General features: G+C 43.2%; 1 protein-coding gene across 1 annotated transcript in view; it reads left to right on the top strand.

The window, feature by feature from the left end:
* Positions 1 to 18,418, top strand: part of TERB2 (telomere repeat binding bouquet formation protein 2) — a gene marked incomplete at its 5' end in the record, with an annotated part of 194,308 nt that overhangs the window by 160,265 nt on the left and 15,625 nt on the right. The window contains 3 exons of the mRNA XM_082253501.1: positions 2,901 to 3,040; positions 3,111 to 3,172; positions 9,904 to 9,965. Coding sequence (XP_082109627.1) covers positions 2,901 to 3,040; positions 3,111 to 3,172; positions 9,904 to 9,965 — 264 coding nt within the window. The remainder of the gene's footprint in view (positions 1 to 2,900; positions 3,041 to 3,110; positions 3,173 to 9,903; positions 9,966 to 18,418) is intronic.

The following is an 18,418-nucleotide window of genomic DNA, read 5'->3' as shown; positions in this document are numbered from 1 at the left end:
GAGGTATATAAAACTTCTTCAAGAAGGTAAATCATCACAGAATGTTGCAAAAGATTTTAGTTGTTCCCAGTCAGCGGTGTCCTAAATCTGGACCAAGTAAAAATCAAATGGGAAGGTTGTTAAAGGCAAGCGTACTGGTACAAGTACATACAGAAAAGCCAAACAAAAACCATCATTAACAGAAAAAAACAAGGTTATAGTGGGCTAAAGAAAAGCAATCATGGACTGTGGAATGACAGGATGAAAGTGATATTTAGTGATGAATCATGAGTCTGCATTGGGCAGGGTGATGATGCTGGAACTTTTGTTTGTTGCCGTTCCAATGAAATGTATGAAGGGCTGCATGTCAGGTAAAGGTACGGGGGACGGGGGAGATGACAGTCATTAAATCTTCAATAAATGCACAAGTTTATATTGCAATTTTGAACACTTTTCTTATTCCATCATTTGAAACAATGTTTGGTGATGATGACATCATTTTTCAGGATGATAATGCATCTTGCCATAGGCAAAAGCTGTGAAAACTTTCCTTCAAGAAAGACATATAATGTCAATGACATGGCCTGCAAACAGTCCGGACCTCAATCCAATTGAAAATCTATAGTGGAAATTAAAGAAAATGGTCCATGACAGGGCTCCAACCTGCAAAGCTGATCTGGCAACTGCAATAGGAGGAAGTTGGAGCCGGATTGATGAAGAATACTGTTTGTCAATAGTTAAATCCATTCAAGCCGTTATAAAAGCCAGAGGTAGTGCAACATAGTACTGGTGGTTTACTGTAGTGGTTTTTTTTCATGATTCCAAAATATTTTTCTCAGAATTGGGCTTCCATGTTTTTTTCCTCTGCTTGGGGCAGATGATTCTCCAAGAAAGGTAACTGCTGATTTTTCTTGTTAGACCTGCCCCAGGATCCATTAGATCGCTCAGAGATTTTTCAACAAGTTTGATGGAAAGGCGGGAATTGATATAGAGGTTCATAAAGTTGACACAGACATAGGCAAATAGAGATATTGAAGAAAAAGTTGACTGGCACTGACAGATGGTCAACACAGAAACGCGATGAACAGAAAATGAGAGATGTGTGGACAGACACTGAAGGACATATACAGTACAGGCTAACTGGCATTTAAATTTAATTGGATTAGTGTTAATGAAATTCCTTGGCATTGAAAGACAAATTGGTAGACAGTGTCTGTGGGATACCTTAAGCATATCTAAACAAATCAAAAAATATAATCTACTGCAGCTTACCATTCCTTGCATGTGGTGGCTGCATTCGTTTTATCAGGCTTGTCTGTGAAGGTTCTCATTTATCCAACTTAACTTGTTCTGTAAAGCTGAAGATGTTTTCTAGTTCATCCAAGACAATTCCAATGAGTGTCCAGAAGATGCCCCAGCATCCATAACCACACCCTAGTCCAGCAACCATGGAGTGTGTAGACGTTGATTGTCCAAGAACAGGATAGGAGGTGTGAAAGTTGTAGAATCACCATACTCTAGTTATATATATATTATATATATATTATATATATATATATATATATATATATATATATATATATATATATATATATATATATATATATATAATCTTATTGTTGGTGTCAGGAAGCCTGCATAGGTGTTAGTTACCTTGATTTGGTTCAATGTGTCAATTGTTGTGAAATGACCGGGGTAGAGATGTTAAAATGGAATTATATGTGGAAGTCAGATGGTGACGAAGGTCCCCACCCTTGCTTGTTCAATTTTTGAGATAGATGGCCTCTTTCACATCTTTTGTCTTCTTCGTCCAAAATGTGCATTTCACTGTCTTTGAAAGAATGTCCCTTATGCTAGGCCATTTGTTTTATTTTCAGACATTTCCTTTTAATTTCCACCTTATAATTCTGCAAATAACACACTCCCTTTTCCTACACACTGATCTGTCCTTTCACTATTTTTAACAGCTAGAAGTTTAAAGACTAAGTTAAGCTTTGGAACATGTTACATGTTCAACCTATATTTAGAGATGAACATGAAACGTGTTTCAGTTCCTGACCCCTCTCCCCCTGACTCCCCCCCCCCCCCTTAATACAGCGGGCAGGAGATTTTGTGACCTGCACCCACTGTCAGTTCTTAAAAACAACGCAGTAATGTGGCGCTCAGCCCAACTTCTGTAAAGGTGAACTTAGCCTTAAGGTAAAACGTTAGGTGCAGGAACTTTGGGTGACCCACACAGGGTAGATGTTAGGAATTAGGCCTTATCACAAAAGGGAAAACCGATTGGATTTGCCTGCCATTTTTTCAGGCGGACCCGATCAGTCCATCCATTTTCCTCTATTGAAAACGAACATGTATCCGCCCAATCCAATCCAATCCACTAAAAACAGACAGGTGGGGATTCATTCCCAACCCTTCCAGCGGATCGGATTGGATGGCAGTCGGGTTTAAACAGACAGGCAGTCCATTTACATCCAACAGCTCATAGAGGAGAGTGGGCTGTGTCTGTTGTGCATAAGCAGAGCAGACACAGACCAGCCATCCACCTGCTCAGCAGGGATCAACAGACAGATTCTCTGCTGAGCAGGCAAACTCCTGGCGGAGTCTGCCCCATGTCAATGGGGCCTTAGGGGAGAAGGCAACAATTTTTCTAATGACAGCCGCAAGTGGATCAGATGGCCTATTTTCAGTTTTTGACTTCTGGTCTAGCAGGCATCTCACATAGCCTATAACACAAACAACTGGTTACTGGTTATCTCACATAGCCTCTCACTGCTTATGTGATCTGTGATCTGCCTGTGTATTGCTAACCCTTTTGTGGTATGTACTGTTAAAGATGCTTGTACAAAAACATGAGTTACTACTGTATATTCCTTTAATTTGCTGATGTGGTGCCAATATATGGGACGTATTTATTTCAGAATATATAACAGTCTGGATTATGTTGAAAACAAGGCTACTGTCTTCCATGCTAGCTTCCTAAAAACAACCGCCAGTCCTAAAGCTAAGAATCTGATGGCCCTTGGACATTTTATCCTTCCCCCAGCTTGTCTTCACGAAGGTTGGTATACATGTCTGTAGATCATAAATCTGTCTGAAAATATTATTCACACTTAATTTATATGTAACAGAAATCAGAAGAAAAATTGGCAGCTTTATCTGGGAGCAGGATGACACACTACAGAAGAAGCAGGTCAGTACAAAATAAAAATCTTGAGCCAGCCATAGACTGATCGAATTTTGGCTTGTTCCTGTTGGCATGCCGCAGCCCAGCACCTTTTGATCCAATTTTTTTGTTTTATACATTCTTTATTTATATGGACAAAGAATGTGGCAGGAAAAAAATGGAGTACATCATGGTCAGGTAGATAAATAGATATTTGTGTTGTAAAGAATGGGTTTCCATATGTACTACCCTCTAGTGTGCTACTAGAATAGTGCAGGCAAATGTACAGACTCATGGTAAAGTGAGACTGAATCTGGGTCAGGGTTTACTGCAGGTCAGGCTGGATGACTCACAGAGGCAGTTCTCTGGTGCCTCCCCCTGGATCTGGAAGTTTGGAGAAACTTCTAGAAGTTATTGGGAGGAGGCCAGGAGGGGTGATCTGCATACTTGAGGGAACCTGGCCAATCCCCAGGAGTACTGTCCTGGTGGCTGGGTTAGACCTGAAATATGGATGAGTCGTGCTAGCAGGGGAGTTGGATAGAAGATGGAGTGCTGAGTAGGCTTGTCGGTGGCCTAGGAGGCGGTGCCATCTTAAGAGCATTCATGGGCCCCGGGCAATGCAGTGCACTGGGGCCCTGCCTACACAATCACCCATGAGAATAAAAATGCAAAATATTGATAAGGCTATATTTATTGGTACAGCAGTGCCAGGCTAATGACAGCTTCCAAGTCGGGCAACTGGGTCCGATGAACACACATACACGGACGGGAGTCAGACTCGACTGTCCTGTGTGTGCCTGTTCCCGTGGAGGCAGACAGACATTCCTCCAGTTGTGGGCTCCCCCTCCACGGCCCAAGTGGCCTGACAGCAGTGCAGGGCCGACAGGTGCTTGCCACCTGCTAAGTTTGGCGGCGGGATGCACACGGGAATCTGAACTAATGCTTGGCTGGGGCTGGCTCGCTGGGAAGGTGGGGCCCCCCGGGCAATTGGGGCCTCCGGGCAACTGCCCAGCGTACCCATTCGGTAAGATGGCCCTGCTAGGAGGAATCCCCTAGGCCTGGGGGGGTCTCTACCTCCAGGCTGAGCTTGGGCTGGCTTAGGATGATCCTTTCAGCATTATGGTTTGACTAGGAATCTTGCCCAAGAGCAGTGGGAGGAAGAAGGACAGTGTGAGTACATGAATACACCCAGGGATTTTCAAGGGGAGGGAATGCCACATGTAGCAAGCTTTCTCAAAAGGACAGCATTGTGCTAAACCCTTTTATCCCTATTAATGAGCTATGGGTAGCTGTAGTTAAGCTATTGGAACATAGAAATATTTGCATTATAGTCTCTGTTTCTAATTAAAAAGGCAATGCATTACAAATCACAAATAAATACTTTTACTGTATACTTTTTTTTACAGTGGTCAAGTGACCACTCTTAAGCTCTTTAACCACTTAAGCCCCGGAAGATTTTACCCCCATTCCGTCCAGGGCCTATTTTGCGATTCGGCACTGCGTGACTTTAACGGACAATTGCGCGGTCGTGCGACGCTATACCTAAACGAATTTGACGTCCTTTTTTTCCCACAAACAGAGCTTTCTTTTGGTGGTATTTGATCACCTGTGCGATTTTTTGATCATGCGCTATAAACAAAAAAAGAGCGTCAATTTTGCAAAAATAACAATATTTTTCACATTTTTTTTATATGAAATTCCCCCAAAAAAATGTAAAAATCTAAATTTTTTAACATTTTCGGCCAATTTGTTTTATGCTACATATGTTTGGTAAAAAATTGCAAAAAGCGTATTTTAAATACACTGGCAGTGAAGGGGTTAACTTTTTTTGAGAGGGAGGGGTGGTGTGGGTCCCTAGGGGCGGGATTCTAACTGTGATTGGCTGTGGCTTCAGGGGTAGGAACAGTGATCAACGGTCCTACATAGTAGAACCGTTTAATCACGATTCCTACACCGGGGAGAATGACAGGCGGCTTGTTTACATCAGCCGCCTGCCTTTCTCCCTCTCCACCGACGATCGCCGAGTGACCGTCGTCACTCGGCGGGGGGGGGGGTCCGTGACCGTGCGGGAGCGGGAGTGCGCCTCCGGCGGCGCGCACTCGCTCCCCAGAGCCTCACAGGCTAGCGACGTAGACCTACGTCGCTCTGCCTGTGAGGGGCTGACCGCCGCAGTAAATATACTGTGAGCAGTCGGCAAGTGGTTAAAGGATTAAAAATACATAAAAATATAATTTTTAAAATACTTTAAAAATGAATAAATAAATAAATGCACATATTTTTATTTTTTGCAGGTAAAAAAATGTGCATTTACTTTTTTTTTTAGAGCTTGGAAAGCATTGCACCAGCGATCAGCAGATCGCTGATGCCATGCGGGCAGTACTGGCAAGCAGGCAGGTTCACACTGACAGGAAGACACAGCGCTCAACAGCTGCAGTGGGAGCAGATGCAGCAGTAGAAACATGTTACATGTTCCACCCTAAAAATAGGTGGAACATGTAACATGTTCCCAAAGGTGAACTTATCCTTAAGTCATCAATGCTCAGGGTGGTACTAAACTGCAGTGCATCTTTTGTGTAATGCCCCATACACACGTGCAGATTATCTGCAGACTTTTGTCTGCAGACTTACCTTTTCTATGTAGTGCAAGGGCCTGCCGGATTGCATACAAATTGAAAGTGTTTAGGTTTGACCTCATATTATATGGTTTTGGTAAGTCTGCAGACAAAAGTCTGCAGATAATCTGCACGTGTGTATGGGGCATAAGTGATGTTAGCTGGTGCAATCAGCTTCCAGGTTTTTTGACAAAGCTTAACTGAACAAGCTGAAGTTAGAAGCTGATTGGCTTCCATGAAGAGCTGCAGCCAGATTTTGCACTCTCCAGTTTTAGTAAATCAACCCCAATGTGGCTATTCCCACTGCTGGATTATAAAACAGGTGTGTATTATCCCACGCTCCCTAACCTAATGTGTCACTCATTTTTAACTTGTGTCTGATGGCTGCAACCAAATTATTATGTTCCCACAACTGCAAACGAAATAAAATAAAAAATGTTGGCTGCGCCTATCCGTGTGCAATCCAATTTATGTTTTTAAACCAAAACCTTACTTTCAAACCATAATACTGCTTACAATATTCAGTAACAAACTTTCTCGTGATCTAAATAAAACAAATGTGACAGTCCCAAACGACTATAGTTCAATTAGTGGTGCTTTTCTTCTTTCAAATATTTTTCCCTTTAAATGGGCTTCTTATGGCGCTTTTCCACTGCATAGAACCGTACCGGCTCGGCACGCTTTTGTGCTTTTCCACTGCGGTACCGCATGGTATAGGGTCGGAACGGTTCGGTACGGTACGGTATAGGTTTGCTTTTCCACTGCATGGAACCGAACGGTACGGTATGGTACGGCTCTGAAAAAACAGTACCTACTCGATTGTGGTTCCAACAGGTACCAAACTGGTACCATATCCCACAATCCTTTGCATGCAGTCACTACTAGCCACTGATTGGTCAGAGAATCACACCCACCCCGTTGTTATCCCACCCACTTAACTTTAGTACTACTTTAGTGGAAAAGCAAACCTATACCGTACCGTACCGAACCGTTCTGACACTATACCATGCGGTACCGCAGTGGAAAAGCAAACCGGGCCAAGCAGGGCCGAGTAGAGCCGAGCCGGTACTAGCCGATACTTGCAGTGGAAAAGTGCCATTATATCCTGCAGTTTTTCCACCTTCACCTTTGTGGGTTTCAGTTAATACAATTGTGCAGTGACTCCCACCACCTTTCACCACTGCGCTCACCTACAGTTTAGGCCTGTTTCCAGGTCTAAAATCGCCTTCCCCTGCTGAGGCTAATTCCAGGCTCCTCAGCTGTTCAATCACCTTCCACTCTCCTCTCAGATGCATGGATTGTACCTGCTCACTGAGCTGGCTTTGTCTGGATTTCCTTTCCTCAACGTCCCCTCAGTATAAAGGCCCGTACACACGTACCGATCGTCGGCATACAAACGTCGGCGGACGAAAGATCTGCCGATTGTACGCTTGTTAGTATGGTGCCTCCGACAGCTGTCTGCGCACATTCTGTGGACAAGAGTCTTTCTTGCAAACATTAAAATTTTTGTTCGCCAGTCAGTACAGAATTCTGCCGACAGACCGCAGATTTGCAAGACTGGGCATGCTCAGAAAAGAAAAAACACAGGGAAAGTTAACCATTACATGACATCACTTCTGCAGTCGGCTGTAGTCGGCGGACAAAATTCTTGGGCAGTCTTTGCACTTTTCAACAGACACCGACATCCCGGGGAGAAAAGACGAACGTTTGTATGCCGACAATCGGTACGTGTGTACGGGGCTTAAAAGAAGATACCGGTGATTACCTCCCTACATGTGCCACATCAATAAATAGATAAAACATTGGAAAGTTCCCTTGAGTGGGACTTTGTAGGCACTGAGTATATAATGCAACTATATTATGTAAAATTTATTTTATTTGTATCACGACAATAAAAACATTTTAAACAAAGATGTACATGGAATGCACAGCTGCAATTGCACCGGTGTATACAATTTACAAAGACTGACGTCCTTTTCACCCGATGCGTTTCAGAGTTTTCCCAGCTTCTTCCTCAGGGGTTTGGTAGGCATCAATCTTCTACAAATATAAATACATGGATCAAAAAAACATATATAAGTATACATTATATTTAAGTATCTATGGTCTCAAATCAGACAGGTATTACAGTGGAGTCAAAGATGGCATTTCCATGTGTAAATAAAAAACACCTGTCAGGAACTCTGCCAATTTTGCCTAGGTATACAAATGATATCCATATTATGCATAGCTGCTGAATATAATAGGCAGTGATGGTGAGGATACTATACCAGGCCAAGGCGGTCCTAAACCACTGAGGCCTAACAGACAAGTTCTGTAATTTAAACAGATATATGCTTTGATGGACTAGTAAGGGTATATGCATTAATATATCCAAAATAGGTTGGTATATAGAGGAATGTATATCCACCTTAGATGTTTATATGTGCATTTTTCAAGGAGACTGCCTGTATGTATAGACAAGAATATAAATATATGTTTATGCATATGCATAAACGTATACAGCTGCAAGAAAAAGTATGTGAACCCTTTGGAATGATATTGATTTCTGCACAAATTGGTCATAAAATGTGATCTGATCATCATCATCTAAGTCACAACAATAGACAATCACAGTCTGCTTAAACTAATAACACACAAAGAATGAAATGTTGCCATGTTTTTATTGAACACGCCATGTAAACATTCACAGTGCAGGTGGAAAAAGTATGTGAACCCCTAGACTAATGACATTTCCCAGGGCTAATTGGCTTGAGATGTCAGCCAACTGGAGTCCAATCAATGAGATGAGATTGGAGGTGTTGGTTACAGCTGCCCTGCCCTATAAAAAATACACACCAGTTCTGGGTTTGCTTTTCACAAGAAGCATTGCCTGATGTGAATGATGCCTCGTACAAAAGAGCTCTCAGAAGACCTACGATTAAGAATTGTTGACTTGCATAAAGCTGGAAAGGGTTATAAAAGTATCTCCAAAAGCCTTGCTGTTCATCAGTCCACGGTAAGACAAATTGTCTATGAATGGAGAAAGTTCAGCACTGCTGCTACTCTCCCTAGGAGTGACCGTCCTGTAAAGATGACTGCAAGAGCACAGCGCAGACTGCTCAATGAGGTGAAGAAGAATCCTAGAGACTTAGACCATCAGCACCCAGTAGCTATGTCATGTGACAAACTGTGACAGAGCCAGCCAGAGCCATGATAGAGTCCCTGCTGCCTGTGAGTTATCATAATGCTGATGACCTGAACCAGTTGCGACCACCCCGTTGCACATTTACTGCTACAGGGTGGCCGCGCTGCGCAGGATCATGTATATATACGTGATCCTGCATTTCTGGGTATCGGAGCCTATCAGCAAGCCGTTCCGCCAATCGTTCTGTACACAGGCAGAACGGCGGTCGGCCTATGTAAACAATGCGGATCGCTGTTCTGTCATTATGGAAGACATTGATCCTGTGTTCCTGCAAAGCAAATAAAAGCACCTCCCCCACAGTGAGAAATCACTTGTTAGGCACACATTTAACTCTTTATTTTCCCTAGATGTTAACCCCTTTCCAGCCAGTGTCATTAGTACAGTGACAGTGCATATTTTTAGCCTTGATCACTGTATTAGTGTCTCTGGTTCCCACAATGTGTCCGCCGCAATATCGCAGTCCCACTATAAGTCGATGATGGCCGCCATTACTAGTATAAAAAAAAAAAAGTATGTGCCCAGATTTCATTTTAAAAATCTGGTCACCTTAAATAAGAGGGTTATGGAGGCTGGCATTGCTGATCTTGCATTCTGAAAATGTTTGATGTCTGTCTGCCTTGGGCTTCATTATTTACTAATCCAGAATACTCAGACGAGAAGTCAGAGTGATGTCAGATGTCCAGGTCTGCATACTTTTTCCAGGTGCAGGATTTTAAAGGTACAAAAGCCAATAAATTGGCTTACAAACTAGACATCTAGCATTTTCAGGAGGTCAGCTATGGCAGGCACCATAAGACTTTTTAAAACGTAAACAGCACAACTCTAATGCAATGTGCCATTCAAAGTACATCACATTTTTTTTCTTCTCAGCTTCACTGTTAGAATAGACAGTGAGGAAGACATTTATTCTGTGGTTGCAATGATTTATACTATAATTAAAATATATATGTTGACTTTAGGATGTTAAAACCTCGTGTGGTGCTGAAGAGAATGATCACAGGAATCCAGAATGTGATTTAAGGTAAGGTGCAAGAGTTGAAGTAAACCTGTCATGACAGAAATATTGCTGACTTCCGTCTGAAAATGCTGCATGCCTGGCTCTTTTGCAGGCCCACTGTTTTCAGTACTTTTCAAATCACAGATCTGTAACAAGTATCCAGATTGGAAAGAGCACATGGCTCTTTACCATGTGACCAGCTATGTCCAATCACAGCCAGCCACATGCACTGTCCTTGTGCACGCCGCTCGTGTGTGCCCCCAGGGGCACGCAGAACGGCGATCGGGGATGGAGAGTGTCACTCTGGCACAGTTCATCCCTGATCAGGGTAAAGAGCCAATGAAATTGGCTCTTTACCACATGACCAGCTGTATCCAATCACAGCCGGTCACAGAATGTCAACAAACCCCAGTAACTAGCTGTTACCGTGCTCTCCTCCTCACACACCAATCCTGTGTGAGGAGGAGATTGCAGTAACAGCTAGTTACCGCCTAAAGTGCACACTAAAACACACTGATTGCCACCCCCCCCCCCCCAAGAAAGAGGACCTGTCACTAGCCCATCAAAGTACCTGTCACCAGCCCATCAGAGTACCCGAGTTCCTGCCACCAGCCCATCAGGTACTTTGATGACAGGTACTCGGGTACTCTGATGGGCTGGTGACAGGTACACGGATACTCTAATGACAGATACTGGGGTACTCTGATGACAGGTACTCTGATGACAGGTACTCGGGTACTCCGATGACAGGTACTCGGGTACATGTCATCAGAGTACCCGGGTACATGTCAACAGAGTACCCAAGTACCTGTCACCTGTCACCAGCCCATCAGAGTACCCAAGTACCTGTCATCTGAGTACCCAAGTACCTGTCATCTGAGTAACCAAGTACCCGTCATCGGAGTACCCGGGTACCTCACATCGGAGTACCCGAGTACCTGTCACCAGCCCATCAGAGTACCTGAGTACCTGTCACCAGCCCATCAGAGTACCCCAGTACCTGTCATCAGAGTACGAATATCTGTCTCCAGCCCTTCAGAGTACCCGAGTACCTATCCGCAGCCCATCAGAGTACCCGAGTGTATATTAAATTAAAACCCGCGCTTATGGTGAAAATATTGGTGCTATGATTATAAATAACAATCAGAAATAAATTAGGTGCAGCTGCTGTATCTCTAAGTTAATCTTAGATAAGAATGTAATAAAACAAATTTAAAATAGCGCTAGCAATCCATGTGAAAATTATTAAATGGTGATTAGTGTAAAAATTAATATTTGACAAATAAATATTCCAAATGTAATAAAACAGTCCTTAAAAGTGATAAATCCAATAAAGTGCTCAGGTGCAGAAATGGTTATCCAAACGGTTCTCAGGTGATTGTCAAACCCTCTAGGTTCCCTACTCACCACAATGATGAGTCTCAAATGCTTGTAAAATCCGTTGAACTATTACACTCTGGCTCTTGCTGGGGGTGATCCAAGATCGGGATGTCTTGCAGGGGATCGCTCTAAGAAAGACCTCCGTGAGCCCCAAATATAAAACAAAAGGACCGCAGATAGTGTAGTATGTTTGGATAATTTATTGGACCCAAAGCAATAAAAACATACTTACAAAACAGAGATATAAAAACCGCAGAGTAATGTGACAAGTGATGGTGGACGCCGCTATTAGCGTGCGCTCCACTGACAATCCTGGAAGTATGCCGGATGTGACGATACGTTCCAGCCGTACCGTCCACCATCACTTGTCACATTACTCTGCGGTTTTTATATCTCTGTTTTGTAAGTATGTTTTTATTGCTTTGGGGCCAATAAATTATCCAAACATACTACACTATCTGCGGTTATTTGGTTTTATATTTGGGGCTCACGGAGGTCTTTCTTGGAGCGATCCCCTGCAAGACATCCCGATCTTGGATCACCCCCAGCAAGAGCCAGAGTGTAATAGTCCAACGGATTTTACAAGCATTTGAGACTCATCATTGTGGTGAGTAGGGAACCTAGAGGGTTTGACAATCACCTGAGAACCGTTTGGATAACCATTTCTGCACCTGAGCACTTTATTGTTTTATTACTATTAAGGACTGTTTTATTACATTTGGAATATTTATTTGTCAAATATTTATTAATTTTTACACTAATCACCATTTAATAATTTTCACATGGATTGCTAGCGCTGTTTTAACCGGTTGCCGACTGCGCACAGTATATTTACTGCGGCAGTCAGCCCCGGCCAGGCAGAGTGACGTAGATCTACGTTGCTCGCCTGTCACTGGTTTTTGAGCCAATAGCGGGCGAGCGCGGGCCCGCTGAGGCGCGCGCCCGCTGAGGCTCGTTCACGGAGGAGTGCGGGCGTGTGACCGGCGGACCCGATGTCCGCCGGTCACACTACGATCGTCGGTAGAGTGGGAGAAAGGCAGAACGGCTTATGTAAACAAGCCGCCTGTCATTCTCCCCTGTGTAAAAATGGAGATCAGACGGTTCTACTATGTAGAACCGTTGATCTCTGTTTTTACACTAGTAGCCATGTCCCACTACATTTAGAATCACGCCCCTAGGACACACTTACAGCAAAAGAAAGGGGTTCCCTTAAGGGGTTGGGACTTTTAAGGCACTCAGATTAGTATGAAACAAGTAAGGTAGTAGAGTATGTTTGAAAGGAATATCAAAATTTTATTAAACAACCATAAGAGTCTAAAAACAACAAAAATTGTACATAGAAAATATACATACAGAAAATGCAATACAGTACAGCTACAGAGACGTGCAATTAGATTCACAACCAAATACCCAACGCGTTTCGAAGCTATTCGCTTCTTCTTCAGGGGTAATGTAAAGTATTGCACATAAATTTCTATAATAGAAACATAAAAGTATGTTAGAAACAATACATTATAAGGTATAACTCAACCAATTTCTTCAGAGACTTCGTATAATTTTGACATAGTATTAGAAGGAAGGTTCTGAGTGAATACATACTTGTAAGGTCTCTATTAGAAAAAGTTCTGCATGCATGGATTTAAAATCAGTTCGGCAGGGTCGGCATTCTCCCTGTGTGTCCACTAGGGGGTATAGATCATACACAGATGCATACAAGGTCAAAGAGACCTGTATCTAGAGGGGTGAACCCCTTTCAAGATATGTGTAGAGCTCACACAAACCCGTCCAAAGGAAGCTGTGTGCGGCTGGAGTCCAAATTAAAGACAGGCTCAGGTTAGAAAAGATGAGAGGGCGGTTTCCTAGAAATTAAATAATGGTATTCTTATAAGAAGGCAGGATATTTGGCCAGGACAAAGAAGTCATATATAAGTGAGGTGATGTGGTAGAGCCAGGTGACATAATGCTAGGTTATAGCAGTGTGGATAGTGGAAAAAAAAGCCAAAAAAGAAACCAGAGTTCCAGTGATGAAATAAATAAAATAAATAGAATAAACTGTGATGTGGGACAGTGTGTGCTAGATAAAGGTGGAGGCAGAAAATAAGTGCCAGTGTAGCAGAAAGGGTTGGAAAAACCCAAGTGTGTAATAGTGATATAAGTAAACTGATGAGAGCATCAGCCAAAGAAAGAAACAGCATTGTGCATGAAAGAAAAATGTTACACAATACTAAACATGCATAGGTGGCAATGTTGTAAGATAGATTGGGAGGGCAAAAAATATTTGTAATAGTGTAGGTAAACTGATCCCAATTATGGCATCAGTCAAAAGGAAAACAGCAACATGCATGAAAGGAAGGTAAAAAAGAGATTAGTTCCAGCATCCTACTTACAATTTGTTCCAGAGATCCAAGGTGAAGCCAGACCGAAGTGTGACCGTGACAGAGGCACGGTGGAATGGAATGAGAGAGGGAAGTATATGCTTCTATATAGCTGATTGAGCTTGAGTAAATTGTGAACAGCTGAGCGCTGTAAGGAGGAGCTGGAGGGTAAGTATACGTATACCTGAGCCTAATAGGGCTCCCTGGGAGGTTGGGGCTCGGCGCCGCCTCCCCCTCCACATGACGTAGAGGGGCGGGGTCCGTCTTCCCTTCACTCGAGGCGGAGGGGCGGGACCGCCGCGAAGCCGCGGCCAACCCACATCCTCCCACCGGCACGGGGAACTTCCCTCCTCTGTACATAGGACATGGAGGGAAGGAGGCGTGTGCCAGTGCGAGGGCTACGGGTGCCTCGGATGGACAAAAAACTTGGCACACACCAAGACAGCGCTCTTTGTAGAGGCGGTCTCACCCGTGCCGGGTCGCAAGCAACAACCAAGGGACGGACAGTGTGGATGCTGCATGAAACAGCAAGCGGTGTGAGCGGACATTTGCTCATATAAAACAGAGGTGTCTGTCATGATATGAAGCAAAATATGCCTGATTATCTGGGATACACAGAGGAGAAATGCATGGCCATAAAACTGATGTACAAAATTTATAAAACAGCTGAAACACCCAATACATTGGTCTGTTGGTGTAAACCACACAGGGGGAGTTCAGAGGGCAAAATATGAGACAACAGCAACAATGATTGAATAAAGCCATAGAAACAATATATCAAAAATATGTATACAGTCTAGATAGGAATTATGGCGTATCCTCTCAACATTTAAAATAAGACCATTTTGTGCCGCACAACAAGTGCAGGTGAATAGGTGCAGGTGAACACAAAAGACAAGCAGGAAAAGGAGAGAGGGGAAAAAAAAAAAAGAAAAGGGGGAGAGGGGAACAAAGGGGGGGGGGAAGGGGTGAAAAAAAAAAAAAAAGAAAAAGAAAGGAGACAGAAATCTAGTCGGAGAGAGAAGAGGATCATAGTGCAAAATAATTATTTTTCCATGCCTCCCGAGGAAAAGCCTTCCAAGAAGGGCCTAAAGGAAATCATGTCATTTAGACCTGGGGGCTGGGTGGCTTTGTTGTTGACTATCCACCTGAGTTCCATCTGGAGCAGGACCTTGTTCCAGTCCCCTCCTCTGGAGCTCGGGTGGATACGGTCAAGTATGAGAAACTTGATTTTGGGAAAATTTCCCCCATGGACCAGCGTAGTGTGGCGGCCCAGAGGGAGATCTGGGTTGCAAGTACGCATACTCAGGATGTGCCTATAGGCACGCCTCCAAAACTCCTGCTTCGTTTTACCGATGTAAAAACAACCGCAGGGACACAACAGAAGGTACACCACACCGAAGGTGCGGCAATTGGCAAAGTGTATGGGTCGATATTTTTGACCATTTGGCAGTGTTACGTCTCGCGTAGTATGCATAAACTTGCAATATTTGAAACTGCCGCACATGAACGTGCCCTTATATTTGCAGGGGCAGTCCATGTTGGTGTTTTTATACTCGCTTTTCACTAGTCGGTCTTTCAAGGCGGGAACCTTTCTGAAGGTAAACTGTGGATTGGGAGGTACGTAGCAACCTAGTATGGGGTCCATGGAAAGGAGGTGCCAATATTTATTGACTATTTGTCTAATCTTGGGGTGTTGGTCTGAGAATCTAGTAATGATCCTAATGATATCCGTACTATCTTTCTCCTTCCCAGAAGAGGAATGAATAAGATCTAACCTGTTACTCGTAGCAGCCTTCTTGTAGGCCTTCTTGAGCGAGGTCTTTGAATAGCCTCTCTGCAGCAGTCTATCCCGGAGTCCATCAGCGGCCATTTGAAAGGATGTAAAGTCAGAGCAGTTTCGTCTAATGCGTAAATACTGACTATACAGGATTGAATTAATTAGTGATTTTGGATGAAAGCTCGAAGCATGCAGTATAGTATTACCTGCCGTGGACTTCCGGAACAGACTGCTGCGGAGAGAGCCATCCTCGCCTTTCTTAATTTCCACGTCAAGGAAGGAGACAAGGTTTGAGTCTGCTTGGAATGTGAAAAAAAGATTAAACTCATTCTTATTCAATCTATCCATAAATTGATGTAGCAACTCTAGAGGCCCCAGCCAAACAACAAAAAGGTTATCGATATAACGATACCACATAAGGATGTGGTCCGTATATATCGATAAAGAGTCATCTGTGAGAACAGAACGCTCCCACTCCCCCAGGTACAGATTGGCGTAGGATGGGGCACAGCAGGTGCCCATCGCTACGCCCTGCACCTGGAGGTAGTGGGAGCTGTTGAACGAGAAGACATTATGTAGGAGAATGAACTCACCATAAGCCTGTTGTTCAGGTCCTAGTTGTAACAGTATGTGTCTTATAGCTGCGATACCCCTGGAATGGGGACTAGAGCTATATAAAGCCTCTACATCTATTGTGACAAGTAGGGATTCAGCTGGAATGATAATGTCTTCTATAATTTGAAGCAGATGGATGGTATCACGTATGTAGGATGGCAGTGAGATGACATGGGGGCGTAGGAACTCATCAACCAGTTTGCTGGCATTTTCCGTCAGTGCACCCCGCCCGGAGATAATTGGTCTCCCGGGGGGATTGCGTTTGCATTTATGCACTTTAGGAAGAGCGTAAAATGTTGGTGTGATTGGAAATGTTGTCCTGATGAACTCCCAGGTCTTTTTTAGAATTGTGCCATTATAGTATGCCAGGTCTACTAGCTCATAGAAATCCTTTGTATATTTTGCTATAATATCGGTCGTAATAGGTCTGTACCAGCATACATTATTAAGAATTTTCATACACATTTCAACATATTTTTGGGAGTCCATCAGGACAACATTACCGCCCTTGTCAGCCGGCTTTATTGTGATGGAATTGTTTTTCGAGAGTTTGCTGAGGATTTGTCTTTCTGATGATGTAATGTTAGGAGTTTTTGAGGGTAGTATTTTAAGTTTTTCCACATCCTTGCTTACTAGTTTGACAAAGGCACTAATGTTTGAGTTAAGATTGGTGTTGGGATATTTGTCTGATTTTTTTGCTAATGAGGATGACTTTGGGATGGTTGGAGGATTTTCATTGTCAACTTCCTTTAGAAGACGAGGAAGATCGACTCAGTCGATCAAATTCTCGTTCTCCTCCAAGAGAGACATCAAAATATCAAGGGCGGAATCATTCACGGTGCTTTTTTTCTCAGAGTCTTGTTTTTTGTGAACCATTGTTTTAAAGTTTAGTTTCCGCGCAAAGAGATGTATGTCTTTTAAAAATTCTAATATGTCCAAACCCTCATTAGGACAGAAACTCAAACCACGTGCCAAAACATTCATCTCCTCGACAGAAAGGGGATAGGAGGAAAGATTAAGAATTGATAGATCAGTGATAGTGGTGGTAGTGGGTTTGGTCTCCATCAAAGTGGAGGGTAAGGGGGACGTGGGAAACTGTTCAACTAGGAGTACAGGTGGGATAGTGACAGAGGGAGATAAAACCCCAAAGGGGAATCAGTGGAAGGGGGGATCTCGGAAGATATGTTGGTAAGGGGTATAAGAATACCCTCTGTGGAATTTTGTGAATAGTCAAAGGACAACTGTGTAGGATCAGGGAGTGGGGCATTATGGTCTTGTTGTGTAGAATCATTAGGTTTAAAGAGATATATTTTGCTTCATATCATGACAGACACCTCTGTTTTATATGAGCAAATGTCCGCTCACACCGCATGCTGTTTCATGCAGCATCCACACTGTCCGTCCCTTGGTTGTTACATAGAAACATAGAAACATAGAATGTGTCGGCAGATAAGAACCATTTGGCCCATCTAGTCTGCCCAATATATCTGAATCCTATGAATAGTCCCTGGCCCTATCTTATATGAAGGATAGCCTTATGCCTATCCCATGCATGCTTAAACTCCTTCCCTGTATTTGCAGCTACCACTTCTGCAGGAAGGTTATTCCATGCATCCACTACTCTCTCAGTAAAGTAATACTTCCTCATATTACTTTTAAACCTTTGCCCCTCTAATTTAAAACTGTGTCCTCTTGTGGTAGTTTTTCTTCTTTTAAATATGCTCTCCTCCTTTACCGAGTTGATTCCCTTTATGTATTTAAAAGTTTCTATCATATCCCCTCTGTCTCTTCTTTCTTCCAAGCTATACATGTTAAGGTCCTTTAACCTTTCCTGGTAAGTTTTTTCCTGCAATCCATGTACTAGTTTAGTAGCTCTTCTCTGAACTCTCTCTAGAGTATCTATATCCTTCTGGAGATATGGCCTCCAGTACTGCGCACAATACTCCAAGTGAGGTCTCACCAATGTTCTGTACAGCGGCATAAGCACTTCTCTCTTTCTACTGCTTATACCTCTCCCTATACATCCAAGCATTCTGCTGGCATTTCGTGCTGCTCTATTACATTGTCTTACCACCTTTAAGTCTTCTGAAATAATTACTCCTAAATCCCTTTCCTCAGATAGTGAGGTCAGGACTGTGTCAAATATTCTATATTCTGCCCTTGGGTTTTTACGTCCCAGGTGCATTATCTTGCACTTATCCACATTAAATTTCAGTTGCCAGAGTTCTGACCATTCCTCTAGTTTTCCTAAATCCTTTTCCATTTGGCGTTTCCCTCCAGGAACATCAACCCTGTTACATATCTTTGTGTCATCAGCAAAAAGACAA

This window comes from Pelophylax lessonae (genome assembly GCF_965119305.1).
Source record: "Pelophylax lessonae genome assembly, chromosome: 4".
In the NCBI taxonomy this organism is placed as follows: Eukaryota; Metazoa; Chordata; class Amphibia; order Anura; family Ranidae; genus Pelophylax; species Pelophylax lessonae.
The sequence above is the reverse complement of the archived record's forward strand: the minus strand, read 5'-3'. Positions and strand labels throughout refer to the sequence as shown.